Source organism: Artemia sp. Qi Xiang Cuo, chromosome 7 (assembly GCF_049724085.1).
Source record: "Artemia sp. Qi Xiang Cuo chromosome 7, ASM4972408v1, whole genome shotgun sequence".
NCBI classification, from domain to species: domain Eukaryota; kingdom Metazoa; phylum Arthropoda; class Branchiopoda; order Anostraca; family Artemiidae; genus Artemia; species Artemia sp. Qi Xiang Cuo.
This window is the reverse complement of record NC_142800.1, coordinates 32,671,360-32,696,156: the sequence shown is the minus strand read 5'-3', so window position 1 is coordinate 32,696,156 and position 24,797 is coordinate 32,671,360. Positions and strand designations below refer to the sequence as shown.

The 24,797-nt window shown below is 37.7% G+C and overlaps 1 protein-coding gene across 1 annotated transcript in view; it reads left to right on the top strand.

Annotated features, from left to right (window-relative positions):
• LOC148950177 (methionine synthase-like) overlaps positions 1-24,797 on the top strand; it is a 94,725-nt gene that overhangs the window by 19,225 nt on the left and 50,703 nt on the right. The window contains exons 9-12 of the mRNA XM_089092196.1: positions 10,384-10,557; positions 11,972-12,124; positions 21,592-21,771; positions 23,724-23,840. Of these exons, the coding sequence (XP_088948322.1) occupies positions 10,384-10,557; positions 11,972-12,124; positions 21,592-21,771; positions 23,724-23,840 (624 nt within the window). The remainder of the gene's footprint in view (positions 1-10,383; positions 10,558-11,971; positions 12,125-21,591; positions 21,772-23,723; positions 23,841-24,797) is intronic.

Sequence of the window (24,797 nt, the reverse complement as noted above, 5' to 3'; positions counted from 1 at the left end):
GTTGGTATCTATATTCGTAATGACATTTCATCTAAGCTGTTAAATATACCAACCGATTCGTGTCATGAAGTTGTCTGGGTAGAGTGAAAGCCATCCAAACTATCAAAAAAGTTCTCATGTTTGATAATTGCATCTGTGTATTACCCAGAGAGTGCAAAAAATAGGAAAGAGCTGATCAGCTACTTACAGACCTACATCGATAAACTTCGTCGTGCCCATGCCCATCCTGGCTTCATAATAGCTGGCGATTTTAACCAGACGAACAGACTATGGGTATATAGTGTCCTTGATCTGAAGCAGGTAGTTACCATTGCTACGTACCAGAGTGGCAGTACTCTAAACATAATTTTTACAAACATGAGTGACAATTATTACTCCCCTCGGTCGTTAGGTCCTCTCCACAGTTCAGATCATTATGTAATTTTCTGGCAAGCCAAAAATAACCAACCGAAGCCAAAGAGAACCAAAGTGACTATTCGTCCGCTTAACTCTCAATCAATCTGTGATTTCGGTCGGTGGATCGGGACTTACTGCTTCGACGACCTGTGTTCTATAGTAAACCTGAATAGCAAAGTTCAACAGTTTAACTCTCTTCTGTTAGAGATGTTTCACAAGTTTTTTCCCACTAAAGTTGTAGTGTTAAGTGAGTCCGATAAGCCATGGATCACAAGCGGCCTCAAACAAATGATCAAGATGAGGTGCAAGCTGCACAGTTCCGGACAAATAGCCGTGGCGGCAAAACTTAGAAATCGAATCTTGGCAGTCAATCGTTTCAAGCGAAGAAATTATGTTCGGGAAAAGGTAGTACCCCTTGTCCAAAGTAGCAGTCGGAAGTGGCATTCCACAGTGAAACAAATGACTGGCAAGTCAGTTAACAGTGAGCTGAAAATACCCAAGCCTGACGGATCTCAAATGAGCGCTTCAGACGTAAACGAGTTCTTTGCTGGCATTTGTACCACCTACCCCTCAATTACAGAGGCCGAACTAGTTGATCTCTTAGTCGATTGTGAAACTGAAGAAATAAAACAGTTTACTGAATCTGCTTTTTATAAAGAACTTAAAAAACTTAAACCGACTTGCTCTTCCTACCCTGGTGAGTTGCCGGTCAAACTTATTCCCGAATATGCCTTGTTTTTAGCCAAACCATTGGCATCAATCATCAATCAGTGCTTCAGTGAACAAGCCTTTCCCGATGCTTGGAAGCGAGCCTATGTTCGCGCAATACCCAAAGTTAAAGGACCTAACACATTTGATCAGTTAAGACCTATTTCGATCACACCGAACTTTGCTAAAGTTGCAGAATCTTTCATATATCGTGAACTTCTCAAGGACATTTCATTGTCACTTGACCCCTTCCAGTATGGTTGCTTGAAGGGATGCAGCACGTCTGTTTATTTAGTACAGCTTTATCACCTAGTAGTTGAATGGTTGGAGTTTGGAAGCTCGTTTGTAGATTTACTTCTGGTAGACTACCGAAAGGCATTTGATTTGATTAAGCACCCTGTTGCCGCCCAGAATCTCAAGTCAATGGGTGCCCGTAAGCACATCCTCCAATTAGTAATTGATTTCTTACGTCACAGGTATCAAAAAGTGTACGCCCTTTTTCCCGATGATATTGAATCGGAATGGGTGGAAATTACATGTGGCGCCCCACAAGGTACCAAATTAGCAGCTCTTCTTTTCCTGGCTGTTATCAACTATGTGCTTTCTGACTTTGACGATCGTTTTAAATTCGTCGATGACTTGTCTGCGCTTATTAAATACCACGTAAAGGATTCGCAAGCTGTAGCCCAGTTTGACCCAAATTTTTTCGATCAGTTTAAATCACAGTGTACTGCGAACAGTCTTCAAATTAATGAGAATAAATCAAAGGTTTTGAGGTTCAACCCACTTAAACGCGATTTTACCTGCCCTGCGACTTTGTTCCCTTCTGCTTCATGTGCGACTATCTTGGGCGTCACCTTTAGTGTGCACTGTTCTTTCTCTATTCATGTACAAGAGCTGGTTAAGAAGGGACATTATGCTATGCGGACACTGGTGGCGATGCGCCGCCTAGGTTTTCCAGTGTATCAGCTGAAAACAGCGTACCTCACTTTTATTCGACCCATCCTTGAATATGCGTGTCCCTTCTGGGGCCCACAAGCTCATCACATAGATTACTTAAGTGATGATTTGGGGGGGATCCAGAAACGAGCTGTAAAGATCATTCTTTTCGACAAATATGTAGATTATAGCTCCGCTCTGAAGTCACTTGAAATACCAAGCCTTCGCGACCGCCGTTTTCAGCTGATGATTCGTTTTGGCCAGTTTTTATTGTCTAGTCCTGTACATAGGACAATATTACCACCTGAAATGCCTGTCCGCGCAAATACCAGAAGCAAAAGCAAACTTATACCTGTCTCGTGCCGCACAAACAGACTTAGTAACTCCTTTGTTCCTTTTTTTACAAGTGCTTTTAATACAATGTAGAGAAGTGTTTTTATGTAAAAAAGTTTTCATGTAAAAAACAGCGCCTTTTAGTGCATTTTTTTTAATGTGTCTATGACAGCTGTTTTTCATTAAAATGATTCTATGATTCTATGATTCTATAAGATTTTTGGTGCTGAGAGCAGATAACAGAGGAAATATGATGGGAAATTTAGGCTTCTAATTATCTTCAGTCATATTCGAGAAGTGATCACAAATTTCGCTTGCTTAATCAATTTTCTTGTCAATGATGAACTTAAATACAGAACAGGCAAAATAGATGACTTATTAATAATCAAATTGATGTAACTGGAAGACGAGATTAAAGGTGTTGCTAAAGAAATTAAAGGTGTTGCTTGCTTGGGAGCCAATAGCGCTGGGCATAACATAAAGGCCCATCCACGGGTTAGCAATACCAAGATTCAACTAGTTCTAATTTCTGAATTAAGTTGGATCCAAACTCGTTGATAATAAGGGCTCACCTAACTCCCACATCTATATCTAGTCAAAATCAAAATTAAGTTAATTTGAATTTAGTGTACTCTGACCAACCAGGATATTCCTCTAATTTTTATGATTTGCTAGCATCTTCGAAATCAAAATAAGAAATTATGGCACATTCTGTTTTAAGATTTAAATAGAAGCTATCTGGTGAATGCCATCAGGTAGGAACGGATTTTGAATTTGATGAATCTTAGGGTTGGTAAATCTCATTATGAATTGGCCCGAAATTATTGCTCCTGACGGCTTTCAACCTGAATCCAGGGGCACCACCTACAATTTTCATTTGCTTTAAAAATGTTTTCGCTAAAGATCAGTTCAAATTCAAAATTGATTTTGGTTAGTAATTACATTGAAGCAGTGGAATGAACAGAGGGGGAGAAAGGGAAAGAGAAAGCACACAGTTAAGAACAAGTAGAGGAGTTCCTACAACATATTTCTGGTGCAATCATATTTAAGACTGATAATCAAATAGTTGAAATATTCCTTAGAATCAAATATTATTATCAAATCTTATAAGAATAGGGCTAAGAATCAGATGTGAGGCATTGATCTGATTCGAAAGATAATCAATCATAATTTTATTAATACTAAAAAAAAACCTATTACAAACGTAAAGCGGTTACTAAGCCATAAAACACATACAATAAAAAAAAAAAAACACTGGAACAAGACTAGGACATATAGCAGATAGGAGATTTAGAAGGATACTTAGCATTTAACTGAAAATGATTTTACAAGAAGAGAAGAGAGACATGTAAATTAGGATAGAATCAAAAAAAGGGGGAAATTACTAAAGTGGAAAGACCCGACAAGAAACTGCTTTTGCAGAAAGAGATAGAGGGACATCAGGATGGAGTTCAATAGTAGAATTGATTGAAAAACAGGAGACATCTGGGCTGCTGTTGATGAGCGTTTAGGTAAAATAAATCTGCGAGAAGTACTACGTAAAGAAGAAGAGTACCTACCTGAGCCTGTCTGTGAGAAAAACTGCTGCAGAGGCGGTGGAAGTGTACCTAGAAAAGTAGAACGCGTTAAATAAAGATTACTTTTACCCACAATGCGATCCAGTGGAGCTATTCCATTATCATTATAAAGATCAGAGGGAGGGTAAGCAGAGGGCGATGAATAGTAGCCTTCACTGCCCTATTTTGGGTTTTTTGAAGTGAGCACAGAAGAGATTTGTTAGTAATACCCGAGGGAGAGGAAAAATAAGAAAGGCAAGGAAAAATGAAAGCAGAATAAAGAGAAAGCAGAACATCCGGGGAAGAAATGAGTTAACCCGGTGCAACATTGAAAACTGGCAGAGGATGAGGGAACAGGTGTTACTTATATGAGGTTTAAAAGAAAGGAAAACAGTCAAGATACACACCAAGAAATTTCACCATAGTAGCTTGCGGTCTAATATCGTTCTCCTTAAGTCAGGATGATTATCCTGACTTAAGGGGACTGTGTGTCTCTCATACGATAAGGGGCTCTGAAATGTACAATAGTACTCTTCTGGCTGTTAAGAGCCATACCATTTGCCCAAAACCCATCCTTTACTTTATTAAGAAGACCTTGAGCTACGGAAGTGGCAGATGGCAGGTCCACTGCAGAAATGAAAAAGTTACTGTCGTCAGCAAAAACAGCAGGGTGCATATAGGGATGAAGACCATCAACAAGATCATGAATATAAATTAAAAACAAAAGCGGTCCAAGCACAGGGCCCTGTGGGACACCTTTCAATATAGGCAAAGTAGAGAAAGAACAAAGAAGTACCATTAACCAAAACATACTAAGCTCTCCCTGAGAGGTGAGACCTTAACCATTCTATTGGTGCTCCATGTACTCCAAATAAAGTCAAGAAATAGACCCAAAACACACAAGCCCTCCTCCAGATTAGCACGCACAAACTTCTAAGGTAGAGAAAGTTTGACGAAAACTATACTAATGGTTAGTTATGAGAGAATTTTCTGCAGCTGTATTCGTGCTAAATACAAATAAAGAGAGTCTAAGATACACTACCAACAACCTTAGTGATGACGGGAAGAAGAGAAATGGGTCTATAGTTTGAAATTAGATATGAATCACCCTTTTTATGCAAAGGTACAACATTAGCAATTTTAAATAAATGAGGAAAAACACCAGCAGAAAGAGAGAGATTAGCTATATGTGAGATGGGGTTAGAAACAAACTGACCAATTTTTTTTAAGGATATTATTAGTCAAACCAAAACTATCAACTGAACGACTGCTTGGAAGCTGAGAAATAATGTAAGAAATCTCGATATCGCTGTATGGGGAAAGGAAAATAGACTTTCTGCTAAGGGAACACTACTTACTCTACTCTGGGGTGGAATGAGAACTGAAGGAAGTGAGGTGAAATACGAATTGAAGGCACTCGCTGAGCATTTTTTGTCCACAATGGATCCATCAGCTTTCCTGTAAAGACATGGGGAAGACTGTTTGAGCTTCTTGCGGGAAAGAGCTTCATTAAGGGGATATGGCACGCTAAAGACTTGCCCTATCTTCTCCATTATAAATGTTCTTAGTTTGTATGGTCAAACTATTTAGAATTATGTTTGGCAGCCTTGATATAACTTGTAGAAATCAGATAATAGATTTAAATAAATGGGAGAAAACTAAAAGCCGAAACCAAATTTCCCAGATATCTTAGAAAAAGCATTTAATTTCTTTCAATTCGTGCCTGATATAGAGATATTCAGTTTTGATGAGACTTTATCAGGAAGTATGAATTCTGTTTTTTTTATTAATCGGACCAGAATTGTCTAATTTAAGTACAGGTAAGGTCAGTCCCTAAAAATACTCTAGTCAACCTGCTGGAAAAATAATGAAAATCCGTTCAAAGGAATTATCATTTGACTGATCTTGTCGCTTTGGGAGTCACCCGCCTTGATTGACAGACAAGCCGAGAAAAGGTAACTATATTTCAGTATCTTACTGAAGCAATTAGGTCAAAGTTATGTCATAGTTAGGAATTGTATATATGTTTTCTTTTACATTTTTATTTCTTACTTAGTATTAAGTAAACTTCGGCAAAGGAAAGACAAGTTACTGTGACATTGTGCACTTTGTTTAGACCCTGATCACCAAACCAGAGCTATGGAACACGGGCATGTACATGCCCGTGGGGCCTATGGCTATGGCTAATAAATTACATAGTCACTCCTGATGCACTGTCTGTTCATGCGTCAAAAATCTTTCTAGAGTTCAGACCAGATGGTTTTGCTACTTTTCATGGAGGACGAAGAACGATTCTCGAAGTAATTTGTCCCCTTACTACTAAAGAAATTTCAATGGACTGGCTTGAGAGAAATAAATGCGTTTTCCTTGAAAATAAAAATAGCATCTCTTTGAAGAGGAAACCTAATTATTTTTATCATGTTCAGAGACAGCTGAAATTTTGCGACCTTGATCTGGGATTTTTCGTTGTGTACTTCGGCAAAGGAGATATCCACGCTGAAAAGATCAACCGCGACAAAAATTTTTGGCAATGCAAAATGTTTCCAAAGCTCAAAAATTTTATATGGAAGCTTTGTTGTCAGAAATTGTGGACGGAAGAGTGCCACTCAATATAGAGATCTGCGAGCCATTTCTAGGCACGTCGACGGATAAATAAAATACTCACAAATTCAAATTAGGATAGCTAGGTTAGTTTCTAGCTGAGTTTGTATATATATGCATTTAATTACACTATACTGTACCCAAATAAACAATTTTTAGCGGTCCTTGTCATCAAAATTCCGGTTAGGCCAAGACCCCGGCAGGGTTTCTGTCAGGGGCGTAATTTCGTCAAAATACTGGGGGGGGGGAGGGGCAAAGTTGGAGCCAATTTTCCCAAACCAAGTGAAAATGACAGTAAAAACTAAAAATTAAGCCGTTTTGGTATCATAAAGGCACTATTTAGTAATTTAAAAGTATTATAAAGATAATTTATAGTACTGTAAAGATAAATATGTACTAAAAAACTGATCTGTTTCTGTTGATGCTCGAATTATGCAGGTTTATCTTAGTTTTGACAAGAAGAAACTAAATTTCAGCTAGGGGGCGGGGGCAAACAGGTGTCTGGGGGAGGCAGACCAAGCTCTGGGAGGGGCTGTTGTCCCCCCTGCCTCATAGCATACTACGCTCCTGGTTTCCTTCAAACTTACCATCTATTTGACATTTTTATATATATTTATGGTGTCCCAGTTAATCCCCTGCTCTATTTTCCAAATACAATTAAAAATCTTAGAACAACTGTCACCGGTAAACCCAGAGAAAAAACATGGTTTTGAATTTGACTTTTAACGGAAAACTCTAAGTCGTTTATGTATTTATAGTGTCTAAATAATTCCCTGCTCCCCCACCCAAAGAAATAACATTGAATTCAACCTTTAATAGTTATTCATCGTTGCTTGCGTATTAAAACTTTTATGGCTAATGCACTTCCCGGATGAGCCCCCCCCTAGACGGTTGCCCTTCAAAAAGTCAACCCTGCGTCTAAAATTTCGCCCATTTAATAAGAATACCCGTTCAATCAAAATTTCTTGTCTTGTACTTTTTTTTTTCTTCCGCCGAGGTGTGATGCGTCTATAAAAAGAAGCATTCTTCATCTCGTTATTTATAAATTTTAAGATTGTGTCTCTTGTTTGAACCCAAATTATCCAGTGATATTGATAACTAATCCCTTTTTAGAGGTCCTTTGTCCTTTGGCAAATTTACAGACAAGAGACTCTGAAAATCTAGCAACAGACAACCGTATGGCCTTAAATACAGTCCAAACCTTGCGCAAATTTCCCTTATACTAATCAATTCGACGCGAAAAATACAGCTTTTTTTTCTGCCCGTACTGAAGAAGTAAGCACATTTTCAAAATGTTTATACCTCAAAAGATCATCTTGTGTCTTACTTTTACATGCAGCATTGAACAGAGAAGCCTTCATATATGTTGCATTGATCAGACGTCTAGACATCCATGGGCATTTGGATGTTGAATTCCTTGGCCTCTTTCTAAGAGGAAAATGCTTATCCAACAGAGTTCCCATACGACATAAAAACAAACTCATTACACATTCAACATCATTATCTTCAAGAACATTAGAACAGTCATTACTCTGCAGACTATGTATTAAGTTAGAAATTTTTGTATTTGTAAAAGTTCTAAAAGAAGACTCACCTTGCTCATCCACAGCAATCCCAGTTTTAGGCACAAATAAGGAAGTGATCAGAAAGATCAGTGATGACAAGACCAAAGTAAACTTCAAATTAAGACAAGGAGAAATGAAAATATTATCTATTAAAGGAAAAGAATTTCTTGTAGGGTCAACACGAGAAGGAAAAAAAATTGAAGGAAGTAGCCCAGAAGAAGAAAACACATCATAAAGATGGTCACATTCATCACTTGATCCAACATTTAACATATTACAATTAAAATCTCCCAAAATACAAACACGTTCTTTAGAGAAAGTTGATCAAGCAAATGGCAGAACAGTTGTGTTGGAAAAGGAGGGGGCTTATAGAACAAAGAGTATCACATGCAAACTGGCTTTTCAGATTTTGACAAGAGAATGAACTGTCCTACTTTTAGACACTACTGATGTAAACAAGGATTCAAGGTCAGAACGTCTACTAAATTCAATTTCAGATTTTATAAATAAAGAAATACCCCCTGAGCACTTTGTTACCATTCTAGGGAAATGAACAGCAATATAACCATGCATATCATAAGCTGTTAAATTTTCACTATCTGATAACCATGTTTCTATTAAGCCTATTACATAAAAAGGGCAAGAATTATCAGACCACAAATATGATTTCAGACTACCCTACTTATCTCTTATCCCACGCACATTCAGACAAAATACATTAAAACTACTATTTAAAGAGAGTGAGGGCATAATTTTATCACAATAATCAATAGTAGTACGATAATTGCAACTAGAATTAACCGCAGATTCAAGGAGAGGGTCAAATGTGTGTGCCTATTGTTTACCAGTACTACTTGGTTAATCAAAGATAACTGAATTAAGAATAGAAGAATTCAAAAGGAAAAAGAAATCACCCATGTTTAACACATATAACAAATGCTTCTAACAGAAACTCGTTCTGAGTCACGGGAATACCAGGAAATCTAGTACTTCAAAATCCAAGGAATTTGCATGTAGAAGCTTCTGGATATGGATTCTTTGAAACCAAATAGGATAGGATCAGATGATTAGAAATTTTTATTTGGTCAAACCGATCACTCAGATGATCAATGTCGTATTGAATTGGTTTTAGAGAATTTCGTAGCTGGGACAAACCCGAGTCAAGCAAATTAAGAGATGATTCAAGCTTTGACATCCTCAAGTCTTATTGTTTAAGTGATTTTTTAACAAGCACGTCAGAATCCATTTTTAGGCTAGTGCATACCTCTTGTTTAATGATTTCCAAGTTGTCAGCATCAAAAGCGTCAGGTGCATTACCGAAGGTAAGTTTTTAATAGAGGCTTCAACCAACTGAAAACTTCTGCCATAGTAGAATTAAGGGTTTGGTCATTTAGTGATTCTGCAAGTATCTTCTGCTTGTTTTTAGGGTGTTAATATGTGAAATGAGCATAGCAATCTGTTTATCAATAGATTCAGGTCCACTGTACTGGATGGAGCAGCTTGACTTCATCCCTCTGGTACTAGGAGGCTTAAAGCTCTTTTATGAGGTATCACCCATGTTGTAAAGTAATACCAATTAAACTAATCAAGTTACAAGCCAACAAAGCGGCAAAAGACATTGGATCTCCTGGCTGGCACAAGCAATTTTTAGAAGGGTTTTATCACAGCTATGCAGAGATGTAGTCATCAAGCAGAAAGATAAAAAGAAACTGAACCTGAAGGGTCCCCAATTGCGCCCCTGGGGTTGGGGCTGCTAGACTTGCCTGCCTTTTCCACTGGACTGGTAGGCAGGTTAAACTAGTTCTTCAAACAATGCCAATTCAATGAGTAAATTCATGATGCTAGATATTCCACTTAAATAAACAATATAAATTCCAGTTTGTTTCTTTAGTTTTGAATTTTCTGCCAAAAATGGTCGAGGTTTGAGCTAGTTTTTGGTGGTTTAAGCTAGTTAATAAATATACATCAAATCAAGTGTAAGGATTTGTGTCAGCTAAAATATTCAAGCTAGAAACTTGAAAATCTTGCAGGATATTTTATTGAACAAAGTATATTCTATTCTAAATGTGTTTAAGTGGGGACAGTACTCTAGTTTTATTCAAGGTCAAACTCTTTCAAGGTCTTACCTAAGCCACATGCGCCACAATAGTATCTGCCATGCCTACTGTTTATAGAAACTCTATTTCTACTGAGGTTTCGAGACTATCGAGGCAGAAACGATGTTCCTGCCTCAGTGATTGTACTAAGTTATATATTACTAAGTTAAATTACTTCTTTTTATTTAGCGAGCTCTTCAAATTGCCAAGACTCAAGTAGAGAATGGAGCCCAAGTCATAGACGTAAATATGGACGAAGGCATGTTAGACGGCGTTGCCGCAATGACTCGCTTTTTGAATCTCATTTCTAGCGAACCAGATATCTCAAAAGTACCCATATGCATCGATTCGAGCAATTTCTCAGTAAGTTATAGCTTAGCTTTGTTTACTTAATTTATCCATCTTTTTTATAGCCTGTATTGTTTGTGTGTAAATAGGGAGTTTGTCACGCTTTTGTTAAACTCTATATTTTCGAGAATATGATTTTAAAATTTACAGTTGGTTTTGATTCACAAGCATTCTTCATCTCGTATTTATTTTGATTTTCTTCGTTTTGGATATTTAACTAACTTTCACCATGATGTCTAACTATGCTCTCAGGCCCAATTGTATGTATGGCCTGATATCTCTATCTAGGAATTGAAGTCTAGCTCGACATGTTTCTCCACAGGGCTTGACAAAAAAAAACTTGATGATGGGAGTAAACACAGGTACCCGATTGGCTGAATGAGATTATGGCTTTTGAACTGAATTCCTGGCTTTAACTCGTCTCTCTGGATACAAATGGCTGTAACGCTGATATATGGTAGAAAATGCACCTTGGCACGGTCTTGCTAGAAATGCACCTGAACGCCTCCATCGTAATTTGGATAGCAGTTTGTGGTGTTTTGGATATTCTAGAGAATCTCTTGTAGAGTTTGAGCTTCGTTTTCATAAGTACAAGCATTATAAGGCTAGATAATTGAAATCAAAAGGTTTGACTTAAAAAGTCAATTGAATAGAAAAAAGATCCCGTCTTTAACGGGGTGCAAGGCCGTATCCAGGTGGGGTGGGGGGTGGGGTTAGGGGGTTTGCCCCCCCTCGAAATGTTTGTCTGACTCCTAAAAACGTAACAAAAATGTACATAAACAAATTTTGTATGCGTTTTTTGAGTTTTTTGTGTACACCCCCAGGAAGGCAGAGTAACTTGTTTGCTTCATTTTAATACTCTGTCAACAGCAAAGGTATTTACTAATCGAATTTTACTTAATTTAAGGTGCTACAATATACACATGTTTCCTTAATTAGGGATTGTAATAATAGAAGCTGGAAAGCATCTAAAGAACTAGAGATTGAACGTTTATTTTTATTTTTAGAAATGGCGCACCTATAAATGTAATTACTACCTTTTTTTCTTTTTCGCTTGTGTCGCTCTAAGAAAACGCATATGTAAGCACATGCATAGGCTACTTAAAAAAAAAAAAAATTCTAATTTTTCTTTTATTTACCAGTTTTTTCTTGACTTTTTAATGAGGCAGTTAATTTATGACTGTTCAAATGTTTTTCTTTTTTTATATTCATTTTTGCACCTTGCAGTTTCCGCATTATTGTTGTAGCACAATATATGTATTATTATTTCTTTTTTTTTATTAGGACATAGAAGCTGGCTTAAAATGTTGTCAAGGAAAGAGCATTATCAACTCTGTTAGTTTAAAAAAAAAACATATCCACATTGCACATTATTATGCAGTGCGATGATATATTATTATTGCATTTTGTATTTTTATTTTGGTTACAGGTCATAGAAGCTGGTTTAAAATGTTGTCAAGGAAAGAGCATTGTCAACTCTATTAGTTTAAAGGAAGGTGAGCGAGACTTTCTTGAAAAGGCCAGATATGTAAAAAAACATGGAGCTGCAGTCGTAGTTATGGCCTTTGATGAAGTTGGCCAAGTAAGTACACTTATTCTTTCTTAAATGTTTCCAAGCAATGAAGACTTGGAAACATGGATTTCAAGGGGGCTACGTTGTTCAGTGTCTTTAAATAATATGCTATTGAGATAAAAACTACGAGAGGCCTTGCAGTAACTTTTCAGGCTATGAAAATCGGCACGGGGGAATTGAGATCAATTTTCCATTGTCTATACACGATATCTGTGTCAGCGTTTAGCGAAAGGTCTTTCATCCGTGTATGGATTTAAAACCGATAAATTATTATATAAACAAAAGATTATTTGAACACCCTTAAAATTTAAACGTTAACAGTCCGAGGATTTTTAAATTCAACTAAAGCTTAAACAGTAAGCTACACCTTCTTAAATTTTGTTTTGTGCCATTTAAGACTGTATCCGGGGGGTGCCAGTTTGAACCCTCCCAAAAATTTCATTCAACCTACAAAAAATAAACAAAATGCATATAAACAAATTTTTCATGCATTTTGTAACGAGTTTTTCGTAAAACCCCCTCAGAAAAAATGCCCTCTCCCACGAAAAAAAAATCTTGGAGACGAGCTTGGTGCCACATTTTCAGTTTTTTCTATTTTTTTTACTTTTTTTCTAATTTTGTGTCTTAACTAGCGAAAATTGCATAACTGAATTTTGAGGTCTTATTAAAAATTAAATTCCCGTTCTGTCCTAGTTTTTTAAATGTATATGACTGTGTAAGTTTTCACTTACTTAACCGATTCTAACAATCAGATTCCAATTTCATTGTCTTTGGTACTTTTAAGAAAATATTCTGAAGCCAGTAAAATAAACCGAACACGTCTATAGAGTCTGTACAATGCAAGACATGCAAGCCAATGGTAATATACATTATAAGCACAACAATAAATAACAGCAAACCCTGAACAACAATAACTTCCACGAAGCAATTTTGCAAAAAGAAAATAATTTAAGAAAATCAATTGTCAAAACCTTACGTCGGCGGGCCCGAAGGATGTTAGAAATCTCGTTGTCGAGTGTGTAGGCAGGCACTCCAAAAGTTTTTTTGCCTGTTTCAGAGTTGCCAACCTTGTTTTGTGTGCGTGGGTCTATGAAGTAAACGGAGGAAGGATATCTCGGTGTGTTGAGGACTTCAGGATGTCAGTTCCAAACTTCATCAGCATTTCAAGCCTCCATTTCTCCAGGGTTTGGAGCCTGAGTTGGCTCAAGATTTGTTCATAGTTTTTATAATTCGGCTCAAGAATTATTTTGCAGGCTCTTCTGAATTTTTTCCAATTCATTTCTGTGCTTCTCTGTAAGCGATGGGTGCCAGGAAGGACAGCCGTGCATCATTACGGGCATTACATAAGTTTTATAGCACGAAAGAAGGAGTTGCTCTGTCATTCCAAACCTTCTTAGATTTGCAAAGGGTTTTAGAAAACCAGCTGCCTTTGCTGTGATCTGGCTGATGTGATGTCCAAACGAGAGATCATCACTTAATGTGATACCTTTGTTTGGAGAGGTGCAGATTCATTTTTGCTCTTCTTCTTCTTCAGGAAGTTGACATGTATTACCCAGCTTTTCTCGAGGCTTATCTGGAGCTTCACTTGATCAGCTTGATGTTGAAGCTCTGCAACAAGGGGTATGAGCTGATTGGGTGTTTGTGACAGGAAGTGCAGCAGGCTTAGCGAAAGATCCTCTGCAAATTTATACCTCTGTTTGTGTTGCCTCAACAGTCGGGTGATGACTATAAAAAATAAGATAGGACTTAACTTGCTTCCTTGGGTAGCTCCACACGCTATGTCTTGGAAGTTGTATGTTTCCCCGTTTTCGAGTTGTACGCCCTGTTGACGACCAGAAAGAAAACTTACAATGGTACATAAGAGAAACTGCGAGACTTCTAGGGCACGGGCTTCGTGGATCACAGTCTCATGATCAAGCAGATCGAAAGCTTTCACGATATCAGAAATGATTATTTTAGCAAGGGCCTCGGGATTTGCTAGGTTCTCGAATAGATCATGAAGTACTCTTACCAGTGAGAGAGATCTACTGTTTCTTCGACTAAAAACGCACTGTATATGATCGATTTTGTGTTCTATTTCTGCTATTAGACATTGTAAAATCAAATCTTTAAAGACTTTTGAAGGGCCTTTGAAATTGGCCTGAGATCGGATGGTGAGGTTGGTGATCTTTTCTTTTGAATTGGTGTGATAAATGCCTTTTTGAATTTATCTAGGAAAATGCATTCCAGTAGGCACTGGCTATACACCATAGCCAATGGTGTAGCCAGTAGGGGGGGGGGAGCATGCATGCATCAGCTTTATATGAATTTCACCAGGGTACGAGGCTTTCCTAATGTCTAGATTCTCGGGTTTTTCTTGGACCTGGGAAACTGTAATAATAGGGATGGTTTCGAATGGACCATTCTGTGGCATAGTCTTGAGGGGAGGCTGTTGGCTGCAAATATTTGAAAAGTGTGCATTAATTACTTCTGCGGTTACATTCTCTCCTTGCTGGTCCCTCAGGATGGATTTAGATTTTTGCTGTCCCATCAGTTTCCGTACAGTTGTGTGGAGCTTTCTTGGGTTACTGACTGACAACGTAGCAAATATTTGGTGTCCATACAGACGTCTAGCTTGCTTTAGTAGTCTAACTACTATGTTTCTCTTCCGTTTATATTCGTCAGAGTGTGGCTTTGTCTCATAAAGCATGTCTCGCTCTGCCATTGCTGCTTTAATTGTAGGAGTAATTCATGGTTTATTCTGTGCCCTAATTGTAACTCGTTTTTCAGGGAAGAATCGTTTGTACTCTCGAATTCAGTCATGCTGTTTGCGTCTTTGTTTTCGAAAAGGCGGAAGCAGCATACTGAGTTGAGCCATTCTCTGTAGCCAACTATACCTTCTTCTGTAAGTGGACGGTAGGTGAACTGGGTTGGTTTAGTAGGTTTCATTGGTGACTTTGGCCGTAATATAACTGTTGCATGGTCACTGGTTGACAGTGGTGCTTCCGCCGAAGGATCTAAGTAGAAATCACCAAGTGTAGTGAAGATCAAATCAAGGGTGTTTCCTCCCCGTGTTTTCACTTTTACTATTTGATGCAGGGCTGTAGAGTTTTCGATCCAGTTTGCCTTGAGGTCGTTGAAGTCCCCACAAAGAAAGATTCCTGCATATGGATATTTTGTTCTGATGAAGTCGCAACTTTGTTGGAGGTATTCCAATAGTTGTCGCCGATATGATCCTCTTGGTGGGAAATATTCCGTGGCGTATATCAATGATGACACTTGCCGAGGTAGGCCTTTTGGTCGCGCCCATAGCCACGAAACTTCGATGACATGGTCCTTTGGTACTGCAACATCCAGAATCCTATGAGGCACGTTTTCTTTGCAGTAGAAACAGACACCACCACCGTGCGTCTTGGGTTCTCCCAATGCACTGCAGCGTGGGGAAATATAACAGGAATACCCGTCAATCATGGCCGAGGTAGGAGACGGGATCCATGTTTCTATCATGCACATGATGTCAATGTCATGTTTCCTTAGGAAGACTTCCATATCCTCTGCCTTGTTGTTGACAGATCGAACATTTGACAGGGCTATTTTTGGAAAACGGTGAGATTGGATTGGTCTTGTATTAAAAATTGTTTTCTTTTTCCCTCTTTCCAGGCTGCAGGAAGAAGGATCAGGAGTCTCCAGTCCCAGATCGTGAGTACTTGTTGAGGTGGGAAGGATAGTGAGGCATTTTGAATTAGATTTTGCTGTTGTCTCTGCATTTAAACAAGTGTTTCCTGTACTAGACTGCTGGTTGGTTTCAGATAAGGTCTCACCGTCGATTGGTGACTGTTTGCGAAGCTGTGACCAGGGGGATCCCTTTAATGGTAAGTTGAACGAGATGAGATCCAGTAGCTGCGCCCTCGGTTGTGATTTGTTTTCGATTGGGGTTGTGGGGGTTTGTTCTTTTGTTTCTCCAACCCTTTTGTTGTTGGAGAAAACTCTGATAGGGGTTCTTGCTGGTGGTGTCTGAGCCAGTTCTGTAGAAAACTCGAGACCTCCATTTGGTTGATTCTTTTGTTTCCGGTGGGTGGTGGTCTCGAGCACGTCTCCAGTTTTTGATGTTATTGTTTTATGCTGGTCAGTTTTTGGATTTGGGGTAGGTTTGATGTCTGCATGATAGTAATTGCAGCGTAATCTCCTGTTGCAAGCACCTGCCGTGAATTTTTGCACTTTTCAGGATCGATCCCTCCGCAATTTCGCGGAGCAATGAGGCAGCCTCTACTTGTTAGGTGATCTTGGCAGATGGGCGGCAGTATTTCTTCATGACTGAGTCGGCATTTTGATCCCCATTTACAGTGACCTTTTTTGAAATAAAACCAAAATTCTTTTGCCATTAGGGTATTTGACTTTCTATTTTTTGTTAAAGAGGGATCAAAGTGGGAGTTTTGAATCGCATGGGAATTATCTGTGTAGGCTTCTACTTCACGTGACTCGGTCTGAGCTACTGACTGAACAATTCGCGAAACTTTTCTAGTAATTACAAGTTCGAGCGGTTCAGTCATTGTGCCCACACTTGAGAACTTGGGGGATTTCGTGGCCTCTCCTAGCTTGTAGCTAATACTGCATTGTTGTGCATCGTTGTTGCTGTGTAGGATTTTTGTGGTGTCGGTTATGATGGCTTGATATGCTGCGTTGGTTTCGCCAAGTTGAGCAATCAACAATTTTTGCTCATTTATGATTTGATTCTGATCTTGAACGCTTTTTAAAAGAACATCGATCAGGTCTAAGGCTAGTGATTCTGTATTATCATCCCGTTTCACGGGTGTAGATGCTGCTGGGACCTGATCCTGTTTCTGGTAGAGTTCAAAGGGTGTCGTTCCTACTTCTTCCCATGATAAGGAGTGGTTTCCTATACTAGTGGAAGGCTCTAGTACTTTTTTCAGCCAAGAAGAATTTGTGGACGAATCGGCACTGACTGTTGAGATCTTGGAAGACCGGCTCGTGGGAATAGCAGGGAGAGTCGTGTTGATTCTTGTGTTGATTGTCGAACGGCATCTGTAGGAGCTGATTGGCAAGTCAAGTGCATCAATAATGTTGCTAGAAGGCGCTCCGACGAAAAATAGATTTAAGTAGGTGCCACCTACGGAGTTGTGTTTCTCTGAATATATGCCATTAGTTGGCAAGGTTTTTTCATCAGGATTAGGATTTGAGGTATGCTTATAATTTACCTTGGAAAGTCAAGCTGGTTTGATTTGGGGTCAAGCTTTTGGGCTTGACACGGCACGGCTGACAAAACCACTTGGGTCCTTTTTTTATATCAGTCTGTCTGTCTTTTATTGTAATGTCACTACATATTGCGTGAACGTATTTCTCACACTCGCAGCATTGCATAGTGTTCGTTGTCACTTTTTTGTTGCAAACAGGACAGAAGTTAGGAGTCCCAGATGTTTTTACCTCTCTCCTCACCATATTTCTATATTCGAGCCAGATGGCCGACAAGATGGTTTTTTTTTTTTTTTTTTTTTTTTTTTTTTTTTTTTTTTAATGGGTAAATTGGCTATGTGCTAACGATAGTTTACGGATCCAAGAGGGGAGCCGTCTTGGTTTTTCAATCATTCAATGAGCCGTATCAACCTTAAAAGGTGAAGAGTAGCAGAATCTTCAGTCAGCAGGATAAAAAAAAAACTTAGGTAAAAACAAAATTGAAATTTTTAATTTTTGAATATGTGCAATCCGGATCCTTATTGGATATTCATATGTACAATTACATCTGTTATATCACGTTTTGTTTCTAAGTAGTAGTACCTTCCGCTTCTTAATGTAGCATACCAGTCGCTTATTATCTCGCGCTAATTGTTTCAGCAGAGAAATAGGTATTTAGCATATTTTTATAGGTATTTGTATTTAGCATAGGTATTTAGCATATTTTTATCTATTTGGTGGATATAATCTCATGTTTTTTTTATGTTTCTATATTATAGACAGGGGGTTTAATATCTTGTTAAAATTTTGAAATGCTTGCTTTGAAATGTTTTATATGGAATGTCTTTTATTTAACATGTGCGAATTTTTTTTTCGTCATTTTCAGAGGTTTCATCAGTCCTTTTATTGTCAAAAGAGAGATCTTGCGAAGAAGTTAAAGATTATTGTTTTTTACTGCAAGAAAAATTTCTTCTCTTTATTTGCTGTAAACTGTTGGATATTATAAATGTTTCGTAGTTCATGACGGTTAAACGTAATGTACGTATCCGCAAAGGGGATAATTTTATTTAGAGTCTACTTGAATTTGTTGGTGTTTTCTCAGGAAAGTGGATAGGGCTAAAAAACATATCCTTTTGAGCGTGATGGGGCAGGATGCAAAGAATTTGTGAATAGAAAATTATTGACTGTCGAATTTGAGCAGAAATAAAAAAAATAAAAGTGTGATTTGTTGCAATTCTTATGGGGCTTCATTTGTCACTTTTCTTGATTCTTAAAAAGAACATGTAAAAGTCAACATGCTCAATTCTAAACGTAAATTTCATTTTAAAAAAATTGCCACTCTTAGTAAAAAAAAGAAAGGAAAGGAAAGCAATCAAACAAATTAGGATCGCATCCATTTTTTGGAATGTTTAAAACTTGTAGCTTTCGCGTTTAAATGTAACGCGTATGTTTCAGAATGCCAATGAAGTCGAGCAGACGTGTTTCATGTTGCTCCAGTGCTGTCTTCTTCTTTTTACTTTTCCAATATGAGTCTTTTTTTTTTTTTCTTGTTAGTTTTTTTTCTTGTTTTATGCATCACTCCGTGCGATCATCTCTAAGCCAGTTTATAACAGTTATACTCATCGTTAGTGTTATTGCTCAGACACTTAGGGTGAGTTCGTAAAAAACAATAAGTCTCCTGGAGAAGATGGTCTCCCTCCCGAGGTCTATAAGGCGTCACCACACGTTGTAACGGAACAATTAGAAACCCTCTTCAGTCTGATATGGGAGAAGTAGACCTTCCCGTCTGATTGGAAGATGTCAGTAATAATCCCAGTATTTAAAACGGGGGACAAATGCGACAGCCGCAACTACCTAGGGGTATCACTTTTGGATACGGCTACCAAAGTATTTGCGATAATTTTGCTTAAAAGGTTTCAAGTTAGCAAGGGATGAGCGGACACGTGAAAATCAATGTGGATTTCGAAGAGGGAGAGGGTGCACTGACCAGGTTTTCACTCTTCGCCTTATTCTCCAACAGTGCGAACGCTACAAGCTCTCCATAATTAACATGTTCCTTGATTTTGTGGCTGCTTTCGACTCTGTAACTCGCAAAAACCTTTTGCGAATCATGTTGGAAGATGGTATGCCAGTAGAATTCATAGAGCTGTTGAAGGCCTACTACAAGCATTGCAAACCGACAGTAAGAGTGCTGGGCGAAAAAACTGAGTCCTTCACTGTCGAAAGTGGTGTAAAATAGGGGTGCATATCGTCCCCTGTTTTGTTTAACTACTGTATAGACTGGATTCTAGAGAGTGTATTTTTGAGTCTTGATGGTGTTGTTATGGGATTGGGCATTAACGTGTCTGACCTGGACTACAGGGACGACATCGACGCTCTTGCTGATGATCCAGTAACTGCCCAAGCAATGTTAAATGAAATAGCACATTTGTCTCTGCTACTGGGCACGAAAATCAACACCACAAAAACTTAAGTCATTGACCTAAACATGCATTCGCATTATCAGCTTGTGCTTTACGGACAAGAATTAGAAAAAGTTGACAGCTTCACCTATCTTGACTCAGTAATAGACTCTCGTGGAGGCTGTGACCTTGACATACAGAACAGAATCAACAAAGCCCAAGCCATCTTCTCACAACCCCGCCGCCATCTGTGGATCCGGCGGGAGATCAGCATGAAGACAAAACTTTCTGTTTATAAAGCGGCTGTTGGATCTGTTCTCTTCTATGTAGTCGAAACTTGGCCACTGAAGGCGCTTCCTCTCCATGATTTGTAAGTCTTTGACCACCGCTGTCTCAAATGTTGATTTGCGCCACCGCTGCTGTGACATCGAACCCGCCGCCATGATTGTCAAACAGAGAAGACTGCGTTGGCTTGGTCATGTCCTTAGAAGACCCAATGACCGCATCATAAAGCAAGTGCTTCTAGCTGTCTCATTGCCAGATTGGCGCAGGCGACCTGGTGGTCAATTTAAGAATTGATGGACAACTGCCAAAAACGACCTCGACCCCATTGGCTGATTTCGAAAATTTGGCAGAAAGTGGGAGAGCTGCTGGCTCCGGTTTGCTGAAGAGCTGGCACAAGATCGCGACAAATGGGAGTCAATCATACGTAGTCTTCTAGATGCCGGTTGAGACGTCCGCGTCTGGTCCCGCAACAAGTACAAGTACAAGCACAAGTGAGTTCGTGTTAAATGGGAAAACTGCCTTGTAGCTACCAAAACGCCTTTTCTCATTTGTGGTAAATTGGAAAACTTCCTTGTAGCTAGCAAAACGCCATTTCTCCTTGAGTTTGTGGTAAATGGGAAAACTGCCTTGTAACTAGCAAAACGCCTTTTTTCCTTGAGTTTGTGGTAAATGGGAAAACGGCCTTGTAGCTAGCAAAACGTCTTTTCTCCTTTTTTTTAAAGTAGAATTTAAGTCAATTTGGTAAAATGTATATTTTAGAAAGTATGTTAATTATATCTAAGCGGAGACAAAGGAACTTTCTAGAGGCATGGGTCTTCTAATTGATCTTGTATAAAGTAGCGTTTACCCATAGCTTTCAATAGAATGTTGCAAGAGTTACGGTGTAGAATCAGGATTATTAACGCCATTTACGGTGTTGCGTCTGGTGACTTGTAAGAAAATTCCAAGAAAATTGATATTGAAGTCAATTTGGCTTTCCTTGAGTCCTGCTTTTACGTTCATGGAAACTTTTTCATTCGTGAAGAAAACTTTTTAAATTTTCAAATAAAACAAATATGTCGGGGACTTTTATAAAGCCTTTAAGGATATTAAAACTCAATATTATAATAGAGTGTGCAGCTTCCTCGAAGCCAAAGTCCACTGTGGATGTACTGCCCTTACAAAAAATCTTTGTAAAATATTCATGAAACAGCAAACATCATTGACTAAGACCTTTGTATTAAACTTAATTGGCTTCGAATTCCGATGTGGATCTATTGGTTCTACAGATAATAGTAAAATATTCATGGGACACGACTCAGTATTAAAAGCACTACAGAAATCGAGCTGTTTGGCTGTCGGGCCACATCAGAACAGGCTCATCATTTTCTTTGTTCCAGACTTAACGAAGAACTTTAATATTCAATTTCCTATTTTTCTTTTCTCATTTTCCCTGATTTCTTTTTAATTGGCCAATCATTTCTTTGTTTATTTATTCTTAATATCATTTTAATTTACGATTTTATTTTACCCACGCTATTTGACAACAGAATTGTTGACGTAATATATTATAAGCTAATTTAGTAATATATTCAAGGTGAATGATTTTATTCAATGACGTCTTCAAATTTCCTTTCACAGGCAGCAGATACCGAGCGAAAAGTGGAAATATGTAAACGGTCTTATGATATCCTAGTTGAAAAAGTTGGTTTTAATCCGAAGGATATTATATTTGACCCGAATATTTTGACAATTGCCACAGGAATGGAAGAACACAATGAATATGCTATTAATTTTATTGAAGCGACCAAAAGAATAAAGGTAAGCTATGCCGGATTTTAACTTGCCACTTTCCTTTAAAATGAATAATGTGAAATATTATTTCCAAGTCAAGGAATAATTGAAGCCAGGTTTATATATCACATAATTGGCGTTTATGGCGTTTTTGATATTTCTTGAAAATGGACCAGCTTGTGAACAAGTTACGTAAGCGTCGAGAAAATAATTGTCGACTTTTCATTTAACTGTATAACTTAAGTGTGTTGCCTAAGTAGCTCAGATGTTATTTGTGAGTTTTTTCTAGTTTACTGTTTCCATTTTTATTTAATTTTTCTGTATTTTCGTATTCCTCTAAGTTCATTTCATGCTTGTAAAGAGGGTGAAATAAATTGTTAATATTATCATAATGTAATTTAATATACGCTGATTAAGACATATATTCTTTTATACATTGTTGTCTTTTTTAGAGGATTAATGATTTTAAGTTCCCCCCCCCCCCCCGAGAAAAGTATTAGCACCGCTGCAAAGACTGGAGTTTGGGCTTAGGTGGACTCTGCTATAAACTGTGTTAGATTTTGAAATCTGGATATTGAGTTGTATTACTTGGCCACTGTGAATATTTGTTTCCCTGTAAACTTGGGACAAAGTTCTGCTTTTAAAATCTGTATGGTTCTTTGTGTAAGTATATTCACATCGTAAAACATTAGGAATAAAAGTAGACAAGTAAAAACATAAATTATAACCGAAAATAATGGCATCCTAAATACTTATATATGGGTCATTTCCATAGAGGGTTGTTCAGAAAGACACCTTTTGTAAAATTTGTAAAACTTAGTGTCAAAAATCAACCTTTTGACGGTTACAGACACAATGTTAATAATAGTTCTTTATCTTGAAAATTTTCAGTAGTGAAAAGCTATAGATGTTCTCTATTTTGTCTTTGTTATCTTATATCCCTCGTCAGGGTTTTAAATTTGAACTAGTATTCCAACTAAAAGATTCAAGATTATTATTTGCAAGTAGCTATGCAGCTCCATGTTTCATGATTTCCCCAGTGATCAGAAATGAATGCAATTTCAAGTAAATCATTGGAAACAGTTATCTTTTTTTTATTGATTATTAACGAATTTTGACTTTTGTAATAATCTGGACCTCGTCATAGTTTTTTTTTGTGCTTGATTGTGCTAGATTGTGCTAGATTGTTCATATTTGCTGGTTTTCCCAGTCATCAGAAATGAACGCAAATTCAAGTGATCGTTTGAATCACTTCCTGGGATTTCACTGTATAAGGTGGAAAAAGCAGACTGTATTTATTTTTTCCGTTATAGTTAGATTGTGCTTAAAAATAGTAGAGATGAATCACTGATACTTTTATTGCCCAGAATAGCTCAAAATATAGTCCACCTGTAAGTGCCTATTTCACTGAAAACATTCGTGTCTGAAAACAATCGTTTAATGTCATGCAGCGATACCTGAAGCCCAAAGCCAAGCAACCATTTCTCATCTGACTGTCAGTAGGGTTCATTAAAAATGTGATAAATTCTATACGTGGTTTCCACCACAGTCCACCACGGCATGACTAGGAATCGAGCTGAAACTTTCAGGAATTTTCGGGAGGGGGTGTGGTGGTAAGGGGAGATAGCAACAGCAAAAACAATTGATAATTTTTGGCTTGGGATTGACTTGAAACTTTCAAACAAAGTATTTTTTTTGGGGTTGGGGGTTGGGGGTGTAACGAGAATTTAGGTTTGCTATTGGGGGAAGGAGCACACCTTAGAAAAGCATAGGCTACGATTTTTGATTTTTGTATGCCTGTCGTCCACAGGCCTTTGGCCTGGTTAACGATAATTGTCATAAGTAAAAGTTAGCAAAATTCCTTGACGAAATTAAGTTTTTACTGCTATTAATAATCTGATTGTGAATTATATTTTCTGATTTGTTTAATGTTTTATTTTTATTATTCCTTTTCGCTGTTTCATGCTATTTATTTCCAGGAAGTTTGTCCGGGATGTCGCATAAGTGGCGGTGTTTCTAACATATCTTTTAGTTTTCGAGGCATGGAAGCTGTCCGAGAAGCAATGCATTCAGTTTTCCTCTATCATGCTATTAAGGTAGAATATATTAAATTAAAGTATAATTTTCTTTTCTATGCTTTTTTTTTTAAATATATGGAAACTTGCCTTTGATCTGAATTAGTCCGTATCAAATTCATATTATCTTGAATAAATAGTCAAATAACAGCTTCAGGCTTTGAGCTCTTTCAGGAACCCTTCAGTTTTTTACCCGGACTGAACCTATTGATGACTATCTATTAATAAGCTGCTTCATTGGCAAGACCGGAGATAGCGTAGGTATTATTTTACACAAACGTGTTAGGGTCTGTTCTCATTAAAACGTTGTAGTTTCTAAAAATCCAGTAGCTTTTTTTTCCTTTCTTATATTGTAATTATTATATTATTATTATATTGTATAATTATTATAACGATATAATTATTATATTATATTATTATAAAATTTTTATATTATACTATTATATTATAAAAATCCAGTAGCTTTTTTTTCCTTTCTTATATTGTAATTATTATATTATTATTATATTGTATAATTATTATAACGATATAATTATTATATTATTATAAAATTATTATATTATACTATTATATTATAAAAATCCAGTAGCTTTTTTTCCTTTCTTATATTGTAATTATTATATTATTATTATACTCCAAAAGGAGCGCCTTAGCTCCGCCTTCGAGTTCAACTGAGAGATAGACGCGTGCAATCGCCTCGATTGACCAAAGCAACACCAGTTGACGTTAGCTTTTGCTTTGATTCGGACCAAATTAAATAATGAGTGATAGTGAGATAGTGATTGGATTATTGGACAATTTAGTCGATGAAGATTATGATCGTGAGAGGCGTGGAAGGCAATATAAAGCTCATTCGCGTCGCAGAATACTCTCAAGTGAGAGTGATAGCGGTCAAACGAATGGCTCTTGGAGCCCAGAGTTTCAAACTCGTGCTTGGTATGGCTCTCGGAGCCCTGAACTTAGTTCTAGGAACGAAAA